Below are 19,917 nucleotides of genomic sequence, written 5' to 3'. Positions count from 1 at the left end.
CATAGTTGTACCGTGGAGAGCATTCTGACAGGCTGCATCACTGTCTGGTATAGAGGGACTACTGCACAGAACCAAAAGAAGCTGCAGAAGATTGTAAATCCAGTCAGCTCCATCTTGGGCACTAGCCTACAAAGTACCCAGGACATCTTTAGGGAGTGGTGTCTCAGAAAGGCAGCGTCCATTATTAAAGACCTCCAGCACCCAGGGCATGCCCTTTTCTCACTGTTACCATCGGGTAGGAGATACAGAAGCCTAAAGGCACACACTCAGCAACTCAGGAACAGCTTCTTCCCCTCTGCCATCCGATTCCTGAATGGACTTTGAAGCTTTGGACACTACCTCACTTTTTTTAATATACAGTATTTCAGTTTTTGCACATTTTAAAATAATCTATTCAATATATGTGATTGATTTACTTGTTTATTTATTATTATGTTTTATTTTATTATTTTTTTCTCTCTCTCTCTCTCTCTCTGCTAGATTATGTATTGCATTGAACTGCTGCTGCTAAGTTAACAAATTTCACGTCACATGCCGGTGATAATAAACCTGATTCTGTTTCTGATTCTGAGAAAGAGGTGACCTAGGATTGGAAGATATAGAACTCTTGTGCATAGAGTTAAAAAACTGAAAGGTATAAAAAGACCCTGATGGGAGTTATATACATGTCTCTGAATAGTAGCCAGGATATGGACTACAAATTACAACAGGAGATAGAAAAGGCATGCCAAAAGGGCAATGTTACAATAGCCGTGGGAGATTTCAATATGCAGGCAGATAGGGAAAATCAGGTTATTGCTGGATCCCAAGGGGGAAATTTGTAGAATGTCTATGAGATGGCTTTTTAGAGCAGCTTGTGGTTGAACCCACCAGGAGATTAGCTATTCGGGATTGTTGTGTAATGAACCAGATTTGATTAGGGAGCTTAAGATAAAGGAATCCTTAGGAACCATAATATGATAGAATTCACCCTGCAATTTGAGAGGGAGAAGCTGAATTCAGATGTATCAGTATTATCGTGGAGTAAAGATAATTACAGCGGTGCTAGAAAGTTTGTGTACTCTGTAGAATTGTCTATTTCTGCATAAATATGGTCTAATCTGTGATCAGATCTTCACATAAGTCCTAAAACTAGATAAAGAGAACCCAATTAAATAAATAGCACAAGAACACATTATACTTGTTCATTTATTTATTGAGAGAAAGGATCCAATATTACATGTATTTGTTAGGAAAAGTACGTGAACCTTTGCTTTCAGTAACTGGTGTGACCCCCCTTGCACAGCAATAACTTCAACCAAACATTTCCGGTAACTGTTGATCAGTCCTGCACATCGGCTTGGAGGAATTTTAGGCCATTCCTCCATACAAAAGTACTTCAACTCTGGGATGTTGGTGGGCTTCCTTGTATGATCTGCTTGATTCAGGTCCTTCTACAACATTTCTATAGGGTCAGGACTTTGACAGCCATTCTAAACCATAAATTTTCTTCTTTTTAGATCATCCTGTTGTTGATGATTTACTCTTCTCTTTTGGATCATTGTCTTGCTGCATCATCCAACTTCTATTAAGCTTTAAGTGACGGACTGCTACTCTGACATTTTCCTGTAAAATGTCTTGACACACTGTTAAATTCATTGTTCCTTCATTGATTGCAAGCGGTCCAGGCACTAAGGCAGCAAAGTACCTCCAAACAATGGTGCTCCTTCCACCATGCTTCACAGCTGGGATGAGGTTTTGGTGCTGGTGTGCAGTACCCTTTCTCCTCCAAACATAACAATGTACCAGTTTGCCAAGAATTTCAACTTTTGTCTCATCTGTCCACAGAACATTCAGAAGCATTGTAGAACATCCAGGTAGTCTTTTGCAGTCTTGAGCGTACAGCAGTCTTTTTTTTGTGGTGTCCTTCCATGAACAGCATTCTTGTTTAGGGGTTTTCTTATCATGGACACATGAGCAGAGTCTTTAGCAAGTTGTAAAGATTTCTGCAGGTCTTTTGCTGTTACCCTTGGGTTCTTTTTCACCTCCTTCAACATTGCACGTTGTGCTCTTGGTGTGATCTTTGCAGGATGCCCACTCCTAGGAAGAGTAGCAACAGCACTGAGTTTCTTCTATTTGTATACAATTTCTCTTATTGTGGGTTGATGAACATTCAGTTTTTTAGAAATGCTCTTGTAGCCTTTTCCAGAGGCAGAAGAAAGGATATTATAGGCAGTAAGCCTGACCTCATTGATTGGGAAGATGTTGGAGTCAATTGTTAAGGATGTGGTTTCAGGGTATTTTGAAGGCACATGGTCAAACAGGCCAAAGTCAGCATAGTTTCCTTAAGGGAAAATCTTGTCTGGCAAATCTGTTGGAATTCTTAGAGGAAATAATAAGCAGGATAGACAAAGGAGAATTGGTGGATGTTATGTACTTGGATTTGCAGAAGGCCTTTGTCAGGGTGCCGCCTATGCAGCTGCTTAACAAGATAAGGGCCCATGGTATTACAGGGAAGATGCAAGCATGGATGGAGGATTAGCTGATTGGCAGGAGGAAGAAAGTGAGAATTAAGGGAGCCTTTTTTGATTGGCTACCAGTGACTAGTGGTGTTCCACAGGGTTCAGTGTTGAGACCGCTTCTTTTTACGTTATATGTCAATGATTTGGATGATGGAATTGATGGTTTGGTGTCCAAGTTTGCAGACGATACGAAGATAAGTGGAGGGACAGTAGTATTGAGGAAGTAGGGTGGCTGCAGATGGACTTAGACAGGTTAGGAGAATGGGCAAAGGAGTGGCAGATGGAATACACTGTCGGGAAGTGTGTGGTCATGCACTTTGGTAGGAGGAATAAAAGCATAGACTGCTTTCTAAATGGGGAGCAGATTCAAAATTCTGAGGCGCAACAGGACTTGGAGTTCTCATACAGGATTCCCTAAAGGCTAATTTGCAGTTTGAGTCAGTGCTGAGGAAGGCAAATGCAATGTTAGCATTCATTTCTAGAGGACTAGAACACAAAAGCAAGGTTGTAATGCTGAGGCTTTGTAAGGCACTGGTGAGGCCTCACTTGGAGTATTGTGAGCAGTTTTAAAGAAAGGATGTCCTGATATTGGAAAGGATTCAGAGGTTCACAAGAATGATTCTGGAATTGAAAGGCTTATCGTGTGAGGAGCAATTAATGGCTCTGGGCCTTTGCTCGCTGGAATTTAGAAGAATGGATGGGATCTCATTGAAGCCTATCAGTTGTTGAAAGGCTGAGATAAAGTGGATGTGGAGAGGATATTTCCTGTGGTGGTTGAGCCTAGGACCAGAGGGCACAGCCTCAGAATAGAGGGATGTCCATTTAGGACAGAGATGAGGAGAAATTTCTTTAACCAAAGGGTAGTGAAACTTTGGAATTTGTTGCCACAGGCAGCTGTGGAGGCCAGGTTTATTTAGGGTAGAGGTTGATAGGTTCCTGATTAGTCAGGTTGTGAAAGGTTATGGGGAGATGCAGGAGAATGGGATTGAGAGGGAAATGGATCAGCCACGATGAAGTGGCGAAGAATTCTCGATGGGCTGAATAGCCTAATTTTGCTTTCATGCCTTATAGTCTTATGGAATCTGAGAGAGGAACATGAGGTACTCAGCAAAATCGAGAAAGATACTCAAAGGTTGTAAAACAACAACATTCAAGGGAGACTGATACTTAAAAGTATTTCTTCACATCAGTAAAATATTCCAGACAGCACAAAAGGCTGACAGTGTTCAGCAGCTCAGGCAGCATTAACAGAATTATTTCAGTTGAATGATATTTCACCAAAGACGTTGATTAAAGCAGAATACTGGATCCATTTAAGAAACAACTAGACACTCAAATAGAATAATAACAGGGTTAGTACTCAAGTGTAATCAGAAGGGCTGAAGTGCTGATTTTTGTCTAAAGCTGCTTTAAATCTGAACTGTGCAACAGAATAGAGCATTATAATGCTATTTTCTCTAACTTTCTTGAACTAACCCTAATTAGAATAGTGGGTGATTGCTCATAAATTGCAAGGTAGATATTAATCGATCATAATAGTGTTTATTGCCACGTGGTTTGTGATAATAAATCTTTAGCAGTTTCTGTGATTTTTCTGTGATTGAGAACTTTTCCAATTTACATTTCACACACGAATGATTTGATTAAAATAAATCATAGCTATTATTTAAACAATTTAGCAATTTGTTCACCGAATGGCATCTAGCTAGTAAAATAGCAGTCTAAGAATTGGCTAACAGTGCTGATTGAATATCAGTGTTGAGTGAATTATGGGAAAAAGAAAGCACAAGACTTGTGCAGATCAAGAAATATGAGCCAGCGCTTACAGTGATAATATGCACCAGGTCATGTTTTATGTTTGGGATATTGGCTGCTGAAATTGAGTCATAGTTTTCTAATTTAGAAAGACTGTTGACCAGTCATAGTAAACCATGTTTTCATAGCACTCTATTCTCTACATCTGTGCTAGTTAAAGGGCCTTTTACCTTTCCGACAGTTATCTCAGCAGGGATCTTTGGAGGCAGGCTGTGGTGCAGAAGTGAAGTCACACAGGCACTTTCATGAAATTTATTAGAAAGTATTGGTTTTAAAGAGACGTGTTCTTACACTCGATCACTGAAGATTAATCTGGAGGTTCATCAAGCAATTAGAAAGGGAAAGAATACGGTGACCTTTAATGGAGGAGAATTTGTCTACAAGAGTAGAAATAGCTCACCCCAAATATGATACAGGCCTGGTGAGACCCCATCTTGAATATTGTGTACAAATCTGATTTCCTTACCCGAGGAAGACTATTCTTGTAATTGCTGAAGTGTTTGTAAGGTTTGTGGAATTGTTCTTGCAATGGCAGGATTGTTGTAAGAGGAGAAATTAAATAGACTGGACATAATGCGGTTTAGATTTGAGGAATGTGAGAGGCTATCTCATTCTTTAGAAGCTGGGCAACGCAAATGTGGAATTGATACTTCCCTAGACTGGAGTATGTAGAAACAAGAATAACAATGTCAAAGAAAGGGGTTCACCCATTCAGGACAGAGATCATATTTTTTCATCCAGGTTTGGGTGAATTTTTGAAAATCAGTGCCCAAGAAGGCTGTAGAAGCTCAGTCTGTATCTAAGCCAGTAGACTGTATTAAGATGTCAATTGAGAAACTTTTAGATAGTAAGGAACATTAGATAAAATATCAGTCATGATTTTATGAACAGTGCAGCAGACGAATTGTCAACTCCAACTTCTGTTACTTGTATTCCTTTGTTCTTATTCAATTGTTCAAGGTTCATTGACAAGAAGTAGGTATTTGATTCAGGAAGGAATAAATTATCTCTGCAGTGAGAAAAGGACAATGGACAAAGCTGACCGTGACTGTTGACCTGAGGACTAGAGTATTCCTCTGGTATTTATGTAACTGCAACAAATCTTCTTACCTTAAGCAGTATACCACAGCAAACAGCCAGTTTGGCTGAATTTGAAGATAAATCAGAGAGAGCTTTCTCATCAGTACTTAGGCTCATGGAGTTTTCAGAATTTGTCTGTATTACAATTAACTACTCTCTAATTGAAAGGGCCAACTGCCGATGGTGGTGTCATAGAGTGAGCGATGTTGTATTCTGGGATAGCTGGCTGTCGGGTACATTTGTGGACATTGTTTGAGGACAGCACTTTTACTTAAATTTTACATTGCTTAAATACCATTGGAGTGAAAGGTGATTAATTACTTACAGGTATTTTAAACTTTTATGATACTCTGTTCATTACCTTCTGACATTTAGCTTTCCATGAAACTTAGAAACACCTCAGGGACCATGAATTGCCCTGCTTCATCCTCAATCACTGTTGGAAGATTCTCCCATGCTTGTAAAAAAAAAATCATTTTTAAAGAAAGGAATGGTAATTTTTCTTTGCTGCTTTCTTTCTCTTTCTTGTTTTTTCTCTCGTATTAATTCCATTCTTTTTATTCACATTTTCTTCCAGTAGAATTCTCCACCTTCTGGTATCCTGTCCAGTTATTCTCCTTTCTATGTCGGTCTGGATAGTGATTATTGGCAGATTATTATAACACAGGAGACAATAGCCTAGATTCTTTGTTCATAATGCTAGCTGGCTATTGCATTACATTGAAAATCTTTATTTCTGTAAAATAAAATTATGGAAGTGTTGTGTTTCATTGTATGAGGCACTGGTCAAGTTTTTAATCTTGCGTTAATCATATCATTGCAAAATCTTATCTATTTGGGTTGAACTTCTATTTCAATGCATTGGGTTTTAAAATAAGTTTTTAAAAATTATTTAAAATTTATTATATTTACTTTACCTTCTGTTTTTGTGCAAGAAAAAAAGCTTTCTAGAAGAAAATAACTTCGTTAATTATGTCCTCCTTGATATTGAATAAGAAAAACTAGAGTTGCTTCTCTTCTACATGGAAATCTGTTCTTTCAATTGGAGCTTTTCTTTCTTGTAGAAAGTGGTTATATCCCATAATCTTTACAGAATAGTTCACAGAATGAGTATGGGAAAAGCATATTTTATCATTAGAGTGTTGTATTCAAAAGAGTATGTTTAAAGCAATAGTTTTCTAACCCTATTGTGGAAGGAGAGGATGGTAAATTCTTTCTTTATTCAAGTTCTAGTGCTTTCAATAAATAGTTAGAACAGGTCACTTCGTCTGTATGCATTTTCTGCTTTCTTGAGTATGAAGTCTGGATCATAATAGTTTTCTGGACTGTATTGTGGCTTGACCTTTCCACCCTCATTTCATATTTTTTTTAAAAAAAGACAATTTTGTTATTTCCTGATCCCAAGGTATCATTTTCTATTCAGTGTATGTAAAGATTATTACACAAAATTTTGTTGTGTTTCTTAATTATTTCCCATGAAATCAAGTAAATTATTTGTTTTAACTAGTGAGTAGATAATTATCAAAACCATGTTGCATTTATAGTAAGCAGAAAGTAAGTTTACTTATAATGTCTGAAAAATGAAATATTTAGATCTGGCAAACAAAGGGTGTGAGTACATTTGAAATAAAGTACAAAATCTAGCTTGTGAAAAATTGTAATTATCTGTTATTCTCTGCAAAACAATATATAGTTAAATGATGTGTAATGCTTAAATTTAGGATTAATGTCTGTAATATACTTTCAAGTATTAAGTGAAAAATAGTCAATAATAATGCACCACTGAGATATTGTCCTGCTTACATACTCTTTTGCGTGTTGATCTCATTCATCAATGTCGGCAGACCATGTTCTCATTAAATCCAATTTAACGAAAAGAGCTTAATTTCCTTAAGAGGACAAGACACTTAATTCAATTTCATGCGCATGTTGAGAAGTTTAATCTATTACTTTTGTTCTGCAAAAACCTTTGCAGAATTGAAAGATACTTTTCAGTTATTTTTCCAATTAAAATATGAATTGTTGCTCAGTTTAATTTTTCAGTTTTGTATGCTATTTTCATTCACATTTCAAATAATATCAATCGCGTTATCACAAAGCTTTGAAAAATACTTGGTTTTTAATAAAATGTTGATGATCAATTTAGATATGGCACATTCATAAACAAATTCTTGCCTTTTATGAAACAGCTGTTTCCAAAGTTTCATGCTGAGAACATAAAGGTCATTGAATTTTACATTTTGCACTATTCTGAATATATTTTTGTTAAAAAATGCTCTGAAGCTGGTGCAAGAAATCATATGCTTATTAGCTGTAATTGGTGAATGATTTTTAATCAGGAAAATAATTTTGGAACAACAGTAACGTTTAAAATTTTAAAAAACAGCAAATTAATGTAATAATAACAAATCAGGAAAAGATATAAAATTGAGAAGAGTTGAAACATATTAATAGTTTCCATTAGTGGAATTCATTCTGTGTGATAATACTGTAGGTTGCTTCAGTGTTTAGTGTTCTTGATATTCCATTTGAATAGTATACTATATCATGTGATATGGAGCATATTAAATACTCCCTGTGCTATCCAAAGACTGAAGCTTCATGTCTTATATCAGAACCGTAGCTTCTTAATGTTAACTTTAGAATGTTAAATTTTTTGATTTCTTTCTTATTTGTTCTCTTGCATCTCTTATATTCCAAAGTACCTCATTTGTTGCTAACTGCCTATACCTCTATGCAAGGCCTCAATATCTCTTAAAAACCAAGGTTCGCTATGCCTATTATCTTCCCTTTTATTCTGACAGGCACATAAAACTTTCTACTTTCAAAATTTCACTGTTGAAGGCATCCCATTTACCAAGTACACCTTTGCCAGAAAATAGCTTTTCCCAGTCCACACTTGCTAGATTCTTTCTGATGCCATCAAAGTTGGTCTTTCTCCAATTTAAAATCTCAACCCATGGACAATACCTATCTTTTCCATATTTACTTTGAAACTAATGGCATTGTGATCACTAGATGTAAAGTGTTTCCCTCCACAAACTTCTGTTGCCTGCCCAGCTTCATTCACTAACGTGATCATACATTCCTTATTCCTCAAATCCACCTATAAAGCCTCACTAGACAAGTTCTCCAGTCTGTCCTAACTGAGCACTGCTGTGACGTTTTCCCTGACTAGTAACACCACCCCTCCCCCTTTGTCGCATCCAAAAATAATGGAGGACCTTCATAACTTTTCTTTACCTTAACTTTTTTTTTCTTCACTCAAAGTTGCTGCTCCTAGGCCAGTTCTGTGCTGCTTTTTGCCAGCAGCTTTTGCTATCTTTTGATTTCAGTGTATACAAATTTGACATTAGTACATCATACAGTTGAGGTAGTTAATTGGAATACTTGACCTCCCTCATTTGCAGAGCGTCTTAGAAATTTTTACCTAGTGTACAGTTCCAAGTAGCATAATGACTGCAAATGACAGCGAGGTGAAATGATGCAGTAAACATGCATGTTCTCACTGCACTTGTGCATCACCCCCCATCATCCCCTCCAATATTTTATCTTCAATAACCAAGTTACCCGTCATGCATACACACATAATCTAATTAAGGTTGTTTAATTTTATATCCAATAATTAATATTTCTTGGTTAAAATGTTTTTTATGGCAGCAAAAATGGTTAAATATCTAAATACAAAGAAGGATTTGAGAATGAGAGGTTTTAAGCATCATCTTGTTAAAATTTAGTTTAGAATTTATTATGCTTGTGTTATTCTTACATTTAATGGTTGTCATTTTCGTATGTGATTCTTTTTTTTATTGTTTCTTTGTGAAATATGGGCATTTCTACTAAGAACAGCATTTATTGCTCACTCCTAATTCCCTCAATGAATGTAATAGTGAGCTGCACCTTAACCTGCTGTAGTTTCTTTCTTGAACGATATCAAATGATGTTCAAGAGGCAGTTCGAAAATTACACTACAGTGAAGAGGAGTATATAGCAATGTAGAAATGGCAAAGTTTATCCAAGTTAGGGAAGATTATAATTTGGTAGGGGACTTGAAATTAATGTTCTTCAACACCTTGCTTTTGGTCTTCAAAATGGTAGAACTTGTGGATTGTTAAACACTGCTAATGGGGCCTTAGAGACTTGTTAGAGGGTGTACACTGCAACTTTGCTCTGCTGGTGCTTTAGGAAGTGAATGTTTATGGTCTTGGATGGGATAATGATCAAGCAGGCTCCTTTGTTTTAGATGGATGTGAACTTTAATTGTTGTGAGTGGATCTGAAACACTCCTGACTTGTAACTTTCTGATATTGAAAAGACCCTAGAAGTTACAGCTGCACAATACAGAGCTTGTATAGATCTTGAGTGGGGTGGGGGGCGTGAAGAATGTAAAGCTACCTTGTTTAACTGTTTACAGAAAAAAAAAATCAAATTCAGAATGGCCATTTTTGGATTCCTAGACCAGTGGACTATCTAGGAATGTCCGAATATTAACACTTTGATTTCATATTACAAGTGATGAAATTCAGGTAAGGGATGTTTTGGACAGTACCCTACTTTTCAGAATTGAACACAGGATTCTGATGAAGGTCTGGCTTGGCTTTATAATCTTTGAGGACTTGGAGGTTGACCATGGTAGCATTATGGAGGCAATAAGTACATTGCAGTCTTTAACTATAGCTTCCTACATGGCCCAATAAGATCACAATTAACTTTTAGGTGCTAAAGAGTGTGTATAGGAAAGGAGGGGAATGGTTTGAAGTGAGACAAGTCTGCATCTTGTAGGACAGGACAATTCAATATCATAGCAGGATCAGTTGGTCTCCTTATTTGTGCTAATGGCCTATTTCAAGTATGGATAAAGGAAACCACTTTTTGTTCTTAAGCATAATACAACTGGATGCAATTCAGAGAGGCATGCAAGTGTGTTTCAGCTACCGTTTCAGTTGTACGTTTCATTGTAGGAACTTGCTTCTCATCTGATAGGAGTTAATTACTTCATTAAGATATTGAAAATGTTATCATGTGGCAAAAAACATCAAATATCACATCCTTGATAATGAACAGGATTACTTGTCTGTGGGTCCTGCAATATTCCAGGCATTATAGAGATGTGGTCTGTTGCTATCATTTATTGTTGTCTTGAGAAATCTAATGAGATTACCAATGTTCTTGAATTAATTATGAACCTGGATAAGAAAACTAAATACTGTAGACCATAATAGTAGTTCATATTGTCTATCTACATTACCATTTCCTCTTTGAGAGCAGTATATAGGTTTAATTTAGTCTTTTGAATGTGGTTTTAGGTTTATTTGGTACCTGTGTGCCGTTTTGTGTTTAAGCAGTGTACAGACAGAAATATTGTTAATTTTCTTGAGGGAGTTGTATGGCTGCTATTTGTTTCAGTGGTTATGAGTGAATCTACTGAGTGTTTTGATCTCACTACCTATTTACTTTTTGACCCTTTGTTTTATTATTTCCATATTTTGTTCAAGACTTGCACCAGAAATCTTGCATATTGATTCAGATTCAAAGTACGTTTATGCAGTACACAACCTTGAGATTTGTCTTTTGGTAGGTTTTGCTGTATTAGTTTTTACACTGGTTTAGAAAGTAAGTTGCAACTGTTCGCTAAAAATATTTGAAATATGTTACACTATTCGTTGATACCTTAATGGAATGCTACTATATTAATTTTCAGTTTGAATCAAGCAAATGCTTTCATTGCTGTATTTAGTTAAATAGACACATTTTAGTTTGCCTAAAGTATTCAAAATAACGATTTAAAATAAAATTAATCAGTTAATAATATTTAATTATGAAAAAAAAGCTGTTTTTCTTGCCTGAATAATTGAATTCTGTTTTACAGGCGGCTGCTATTTTCAATTCTGCCTTTGGAAGCTTTCTGGTAAGAACCAAAATATTTAATGACTGCAATACAAAATTAATTCGGTAACCATAGCTCAATGCACAATAATTTATTATTGTGTTGTTTCAAAAATAAAAGTAAAGTTTCTTGGGTGGTTTCTTTACAATAGCTATATTTCAAAAATTACTATTTTAAGTTATGGTTAATTTATAATTTTGCAATTTGTCATAAATTGCTCGAGCACAATGAAGAATTTCATGATGTTTAAAAGTTTTCTTTAATAAGGGTATTTCTAATTCAGAATTTTAGATATATTTTTTCAGATACTTTGTTGGTATTCTTGATCTTGAAGTTGACTTTAGCATTGAAATTTGCATGCCTCTCTGAACTGTGGCTATAAATGGATAGGCATCCGTTAGTCTCATGAGACCATGGATTTGCGCCTTAGAAGGTTTCCAGGGCGCAGGCCTGGGCAAGGTTGTATGGAAGACCAGCAGTTGCCCATGCTGCAACTCTCCCCTCTCCACGCCACCGATGTTGTCCGAGGGAAGGGCATTCGGACCCATACAGCTGGGCACCGGTGTCGTCACAGAGCAATGTGTGGTTAAGTGCCTTGCTCAAGGACACGCATGCTACCTCAGCCAGGGCTCGAACTAGCAACCTTCAAATCACTAGAGGACCGCCTTAACCACTTGGCCACACGCCAACACATCATCATCTTCTTCTAAATGGATGCTGATGCGATAAAAATATTAATTTTATTATTGTTTAAAATACTTTTACAGTGCAATTGTATTTATCTTTAAATAGCTGTTAGTCTTGACAAATGGAATTCTAAAATCTGATTTACTGGTTAACATGTATAAACTGGATTATATTTCAGTTCTCTTGTTATGGTGAACCTTTCCACTACATTTCAAAACCTTTGTAAATATAGTTTTGGATAGGATATTAATTGTTTATATGATTTATAACAGTAGAATCATGAATTGATAAAGAGAATGTTTTTGAGGATTGTCAAATATTTGTTATTGAATATAGAAGGATTCATATTTCAATGACATATAGCATATGGATGTTGCATGGGAGGATGATTTAATTTGTCGCTGTACTTTGTGTATATATCTATATTTTTGTTTTCTATTTATATAGAGTTGGTAGATCCTTACTTGTAGTCAAAAGACATTTATCTTACAAACCTTTATTTAGACTGATGCCTGTTTGATTACAGTAAAACACAAATTTTGTATCTTCTGGATTATTTTAATGTAGAGAGCCTATTTTTATTTGATAGATTAATATAATTTACATAAATTCCAGACTTTGTAGTGTCTTTGCATTGTGCCACAGAGAATTGCTCTACGTTAGAAGCATAATTTCATTATCGTCTTTCCCTTATTTTATACATGCTGTTTTACAATAAAAGAGACTGGAGTAAATGATTTGATTTCCCTCCTTGATGTGCAGTAATAATATTTGATGGCAGATCAATTATAGTCTGCTGAATTGCCAGCTAATAAAATCTGCCTCTGCTGTTATCATTCCAAATAATGAAAATTTTATACTTTTTTTTAGACTTTTCTAACTGTTGTATTTATTGGAATTTGGAGCTCTGTTGTGAATATTACCATAATTTCTAATTATTTGAGGCAGTGAAAGATATAAAGAATAAACAGAGATGAACATTAAGCATTTCAGATACCACTTTGTCAGTAAAGTTTGCAGAATTTTTAATCTATAATCAGACAAAAGCATCTGTGTTGTTGAATAAATATTGTTGTGTTTTTATACCTTAGTTTTAATGATGAGTCTTGATAAAAATACGTATTTGAAAATTATTGGTTTCAATATTTGTGTTTAAACTGATATTTTTCCTCCAAATTTGTGTTAATTAATTACCTACTTCACAAGAGAGTGTTGCCCTGATATCTATATAATTGGGCAGAATGTAAATATAGTAGTCATGTTCATTTTTTGTGCAAATTTGTGATATGAATTGAATTAGTGTGATAGCCAGTAGTTTCAAATTTAATTTTGTTTCAATCAAGTTGATTTTCTTAGATAATGGATTTTTTTTCCTGTTTGAAAATACGTGTTCCAAATAGTAATAAGAATGGACAAGTGATATTTTTAGCTTTGAATTAAGGTTATACTGTAAGGACTAGCAAATTTAAAATGTTGTATAAATAGTTACCCAAGACGTATGGAGGGTCCATTTACATTTACAAAATTTGAAAGAAGAATTCCCATTCTTTTTCAGTTTGTGAGCACTGAGTCTTCCTAAGTTCAAAATAGAACTTTGGGAAGATAATTAAACTTGGAATTAAAATGAGTGATGTTTTGCTTGAGAAGACAAAATAGAATTCTATGATATTTACAAGCTTACAGCAAAGATTCAGTTGTTTATATTTGGGGGAGGGAATATTGCCTGTCTTCACAAATATTTAATTCTCAATTTATTTTTCACTTATACATTCTGGAAGTTCAGTGCTTATCTCTAATCAGTGTCTATCTAATAATGGTTGGCCAACATATTCTTGACAGTTGCAACCCCTCTTATTGGGGGTCTTCTCACTGTAAATCAGAATCAGAGAGATACAGTATGGCAGTGATCCCCAACCTCCGGGCCGCGAAGTATGCAGGGGTGCAGTGGTAGCTGGAATGCACCCAGGACATCTTTAAGAAAAAAGCCTAAATAAACAAGCTAATTAATTAGATGCCGCCCAGCCTGGCACGTAAATGTCGGCCCAGATCAGAGGCGACGAAATCAGTAATCGCCTTTGATCTGGGCTGACATTTATGTGCCAGGCGGCACCTAATTAATTAGCTTGTTTATTTCGGCTTTTTTCTTAAAGATGTGCTGGGTGCGTTCTGGCTACCGCTGCACCCCTGCATGCTTCGCGGCCTGGTATTGGTCCGTGGCTCAGAGGTTGGGGACCACAGCAGTATGGCATTGGTGGTTTTGTAATGATTGATAACTTATGCTATCACATCAGCATAAAGGAAGCCTTGAGGAAGTTCCAAGTTTTGCCCATCATCTGAAGCAGTATTATTGCTTTCAGTGAGCTGTATCTTTTTGTTTGTTCTACAAAGAGGGTTCGTGCATGCAGCCTGATGCACTCATGCAAAATTGGTGAAGTTAGCTTACTGATAAGCTGACATTTTTTATTTTTAGCTGCCCATAATGTGCACGCACCCACCTGCTTTCCTGACACAATATGTAGATAAGCCTACAAGATGAGAGGCTGATCTGGTATTGGGAAATGAACCTGGTCAGGTGTCAGGTCTCTCAGTGGGAGAGCATTTTGGAGATAGTGATCAGGGATAGGAACAGACAAGTTAGGAAAGCGTTTAATTGGAGTAAGGGGAAATATGAAGTTATCAGGCAGGAACTTGGAAGCATAAATTGGGAACAGATGTTCTCAGGGAGATGTACGGCAGAAATGTGGCAAACGTTCAGGGGATATTTGTGCGGCATTCTGCATAATTACGTTCCAATGAGACGGAGAGGATGGTGGGGTACAGGGACTACCAAGTTTACGAAAGATTCAAAAAACTAGGTAATGATAGAGATGTAGAAGATTATAAGGCTAGGAGGAAGGAGCTTAAGAATGAAATTAGGAGACCCAGAAGGGGCCATGAGAAGGCCTTGGTGAGCAGGATTAAGGAAAACCCCAAGGCATTCTACAAGTATGTGAAGACCAAGAGGATAAGACGTGAGACAATAGGACCAATCAAGTGTACCAGTGGAAATGTGTGCGTAGATCTGGAGGAGATAGCAGAGATACTTAATACTTTGCTTCAGTATTCACTACGGAAAAGGAACTAGGCAATTGTAGGGATGACTTACAATGGATTGAAAAGCTTGAACATATAGACATTAAGAAAGAGGATGTGCTGGAGCTTTTGGAAAGCATCAAGTTGGATAAGTCGCCGGGACCGGATGAGCTGTACCCCAGGCTACTGTGGGAGGCCAGGGAGGAGATTGCTGAGCCTTTGGCAATGATCTTTGCATCATCAGTGGTGACGGGAGATGTTCCGGAGTATGGGAGGGTTGCAGATGTTGTTCCTTTATTCAAGAAAGGGAGTAGAGATAGCCCAGGAAATTATAGACCAGTGAATCTTACTTCAGTGGTTGGTAAGTTGATAGAAAAGATCCTGAAAGGCAGGATTTATGAACACTTGGAGAGGCATAATATGATTCGGAATAGTCAGCATAGCTTTGTCAAAGGCAGGTCATGCCTTCCGAGCCTGATTGAATTTTTTGAGGATGTGACTCAACACATTGATGAAGATAGAGTAGTAGATGTAGTGTATATGGATTTCAGCAAGGCATTTGATAAGGTACCTCATGTAAGGCTTATTGAGAAAGTTGGGAGGCATGGGATCCAAGGGGACCTTGATTTGTGGATCCAGAACTGGCTCGCTCGCAGAAGGCGAGAAGTGGCTGTAGACGAGTCATATTCTGCATGAAGGTTGGTGACCAGTGGTGTGCCTCAGGGATCTGTTCTGGGACACCTTCTTTTCGTGATTTTTATAAATGACCTGGATGAGGAAGTGGAAGGTTGGATTAGTAAATTTGCTGATGACACAAAAGTTGGGGGTGTTGTGGATAGTGTGGAGGGCTGTCAGAGGTTACAGCGGGACATTGATAGGATGCAAAAATAGGCTGAGAAGTGGCAGATGGAGTTCAACCCAGGTAAGTGTGAGGTGGTTCATTTAGGTAGGTCAAATATGATGGCAGAATAAAGTATTAATGGTAAGACTCTTGGCGGTGTGGAGGATCAGAGGGATCTTGGAGTCTGAGTCCATAGGACACTCAAAGCTGCTGCGCAGGTTGACTCTGGTTAAGAAGGCATATGGTGCATTGGCCTTCATCAATCATGGCATTGAGTTTAAAAGCCAAGAGGTAATGTTACAGCTATATAGGACCCTGCTCAGACCCCACTTGGAGTACTGTGCTCAGTTCTGGTCACCTCACTACAGGAAGGATGTGGAAACTATAGAAAGGGTGCAGAGGAGATTTACAAGGATGTTGCCTGGATTGGGGAGCATGCCTAATGAGAATAGATTGAGTGAACTCGGCCTTTTCTCCTTGGGGCAATGGAGGATGAGAGGTGACCTGATAGCGGTGTATAAGATGATGAGAGGCATTGATCGTGTAGATAGTCGGAGGCTTTTTCCCAGGGCTGAAATGGCTAACATGAGAGGGCACAGTTTTAAGGTGCTTGGAAGAAGGTACTGAGGAGATGTCAGAGGTAAGTTTTTTTTTATGCAGAAAGTAGTGGGTGTGTGGAATGGGCTGCCAGCAACGGTGGTGGAGGCAGATACAATAGGGTCTTTTAAGAGACCTTTGAATAGGTGCATGGAACTTAGAAAAATATAGGGCTATGGGTAACCTTAGATAATTTCTAAGTAGGTACATGTTTGGCACAGCATTGTGGGCCAAAGGGCCTGTATTGTGCTGTAGGTTTTCTATATTTCTATGTCTAAGAAACCCTGAGCTACTTAAGTTTTATTTTTTTGTTTGCTGTACCTATCTCCACACCTCCAACTGACACATTTCAAGCCTCTACCAAGATTTTGGCACTTAATACATGGGATTAATCTTAAGGAAATTTTAGGTGCTTATTTGTTTATGAACAGGAGATTTATCAGTCAGTGCCTAAGCCCTAAAATACACCACACATGACAAAAATCCAGTAACTCAGTGTTCGCCATCTTCCGAACCTTATTTCTGTCCCATTTAGTTACTCTGTACTCTTGACGCTTTGGCTATAAATCTGCCAATTGATAGTCTGTTACTTAAAAGGAGCAACCAGTGATATTATTAGTAAAAGATGTGGTAGCCAGGAGACATGCTGAAAGGCTGGGCAAAAGGTCTATGGTTGGACTTGATCCATACTGCTGCATCCTGAGACTTGAAGCTCTTCGCAACACCAGGTCTGATGGTGTACCTTGCACTGGAAAAGCACTAGATCTAGCATCAGGAGCCACAAATAAGGTGACTAGTGATCTTGTTTGACCCGAGTCCAGAGCCAGATCTGTATACAATTCTACACCTGGATGTATTTTATTGTTGGGCATGGGACTGTCACAACACAGTGTTAGGTTCAGTTATTATGCAATATAACACGATACAGTACTGCTAGAAGACTAGTATTGAGAGTCTGGCATACTGAAAAGAACCACTGAAGGTGTGGCATGTTGTCCAATGTAAGAACAATTAAAGCAGCAGTGAGGGGTTATTGAAAAGGCAACAACTAGAACAGTAAGTGAGGAAAACTGTTTATAAAAATAACTGAAATTATCATCATCCCAGTAAAATATGTTTCTCATGTCTAATCTTTGTAAGTGACTTAGGTAATAAATGTAGCAATACCCGTTTTTAAAAAAAAAATGTGCATCACTGCCTTAACCTGGCCTTTGTACCTGAAAGTTTATTTGTGCTGTTATTCAGTGAGAGATTCGATATACTTCTGGGCTGGCAACACCAAAGATTTTGTGTGGGAGAGTGCATTGAGTTGGTTGGTGGGGAAAGATAAAGAGTGATGAAGTCAGAATCAGAATCCAAATCAGGTTAAATGTGACTGATACATGTTGTGAAATTTGTTGTTTTGCGGCAAAACAAAAAAATTATGTTACAATAAAAAATATATATATTAAATAAGTGCAAAAAGAGAGCAAAAATGCTGAGATACATTAAGCAACCAGAAAATTTAGAAATCAAGATATTTTGGGACCCTGATTGCTCTTGGAAAGAATTTTAAATGGCCATCAAAACAAGTTAACAGATTGACTGGGAGGAAACAGTTTGAATTAGATGTCATTTTGATATTGGCTCAGACTGAAATTTGAGTTTCTGGGAGTGGTAAAGGCTAAACAGTGATTTCATGAAAATTATGCTGTCCCAAAACAGAAAATTGAAATTGTCTTCACATTAATCAAGGAAATCTTTATTAGCTTGTTGCAGTTTAGGAGAGATCTAAATCTGAAGCCAGGTTGTTAGTAAATTCTACCATTACCAAAAAAACTAACTACAGAAATCCAATTTAAAAACAGAAAGTAGTTTTAAAAAAATTAGTAGATTAGGCAGCATTAAGCAGAATAAGGCGATGATAGATGCGAGCCACAGGGAGAGATAATCACCCCGAAGTCGCGGGTGACAGGTAGCTGGGTGACTGTCAGGAGAGGGTAAGGGGGTAGGCAGCCAGTGCAGAGTACCCCTATGGCCGTTCCCTCAATATGGTAAGATGAGTCCGCTCTTCCGGTAAGATGGCAGCTTGAACACAGCAGCCTCTCTCGGTCCAACCAAAGGTGTAATTGTTTATCTTTATGTCTTTTTCATGATCGCAAAACACTGCTGGATAGTGATGGAGCTGGAGCTGGACTTGTTACGCACCATGTTGCAGCCTACTTCAGACAAAGGCTTGGTGCATGGTAACTGATGGTGCAGGTGATTGTCTTGGACGCTTTTGTTGTAATCGCAGGTCCCTGTCGGACATTAGTAATGTAGAATACTACCAATCTGATTCACTGGTTCATTGGCGAGACGGATGGCAGGCAGCTGTGTGACCTCGGTTCTGGAGCGGACCAGGCTTCATTCATGCCTAGGGGTCACCTGCTGTGGCCACTGAGGAGAGAAATCTGGAGCTGGCTGTGTGCCGCTGGATTCTGTGCTGGGCTGGGGACTGCCCACTCCCGCCGGGGCTGCCCTCCAGTTTTTGATCGATGGAAAACAAGCTGGATTGCATTTGCCTGTGACTGCTGGTTGAGGAACTGCTGCTGGCTGTTCTATAGAAATATGGCTTCAGGACATACACCATCAATCTACAGATCATGAAACAGGGACTCAGGATATATATTTTTCTTTGTAACTTTGTTTTCCTGCTGTCATAATTGTGTGTTCTGTGCTGCGTATAACTGTTGGTGCTGTGTTTTGCACCTTGGCCCCAGAGAAATGCTGCTTTCTGTGGCTGTATTTATGGTATGGTTGAATGACATTTAAACTTGAGCTTGAACTTGAATAACATGTATACTCTTTGTGTACTGTTGGAGGAATAACGTACTGGGGGAAGCCCACAGCGATCAGGTCTCTGGCACGGAGTCTGTCGCTGTGGCTCAGAAGGGAAGGGGGAGAAGAAGAGGAATGCAGTAGTGATAGAGGATTCCACAATTAGAGGAGATTCTCTGGACATGAGACATCTGATGGTATGTTGCCTTGCAGGTGCCAGGATCAGGGACATCTTAGTTTGGGTCCACAACACTCTTAAGAGTGAGTGTGAGCAGCAAGAAGTTGTGGTGATTATTGGTACCAATGATATAGGTAGCAAAAGGCATGAGGCCCTGAAGAAAGAATATTGAGAGTTAGGCAGAAAGCTGAAATGCAGGATCTCAAGTGTAGTAACCTCTGGATTGCTGCCTGTTTAATATCAGAGTATGTATAAATTATATAACCTTGAGATTTGTCTGCTTACCGGCAGCCACAAAGCAAGAAACCTGAAAGAACCCAATTTAAAAAAAAGAAAGACCAACACATAATTTACAGAGAAAGAGGAAAGAAAACATAAATCACACAAACAGAAGCATTCAGAACCGAATTGAGTCCTTTGACCCCCTGAATCCAGGAGCAGCCAGCGTAGGCCCAAAGCC

The 19,917-nt window shown here is 37.9% G+C and overlaps 1 protein-coding gene across 4 annotated transcripts in view; it reads left to right on the top strand.

Annotated features, from left to right (window-relative positions):
• slc10a7 (solute carrier family 10 member 7) overlaps positions 1-19,917 on the top strand; it is a 205,996-nt gene that overhangs the window by 53,378 nt on the left and 132,701 nt on the right. For 3 of the 4 annotated variants that reach the window (XM_072256030.1, XM_072256033.1, XM_072256034.1), the window contains exon 5: positions 11,266-11,304. In XM_072256030.1, coding sequence (XP_072112131.1) covers positions 11,266-11,304 — 39 coding nt within the window. Of the gene's footprint in view, positions 1-11,265; positions 11,305-11,673; positions 12,708-19,917 lie in introns of those variants that run through there. The other variant, XM_072256032.1, reaches the window with a different exon arrangement.

This window comes from Mobula birostris, chromosome 4 (assembly GCF_030028105.1).
Source record: "Mobula birostris isolate sMobBir1 chromosome 4, sMobBir1.hap1, whole genome shotgun sequence".
In the NCBI taxonomy this organism is placed as follows: Eukaryota; Metazoa; Chordata; class Chondrichthyes; order Myliobatiformes; family Myliobatidae; genus Mobula; species Mobula birostris.
Note: the sequence above shows the minus strand (reverse complement) of the source record. Positions and strands in the feature narration are given on the sequence as shown.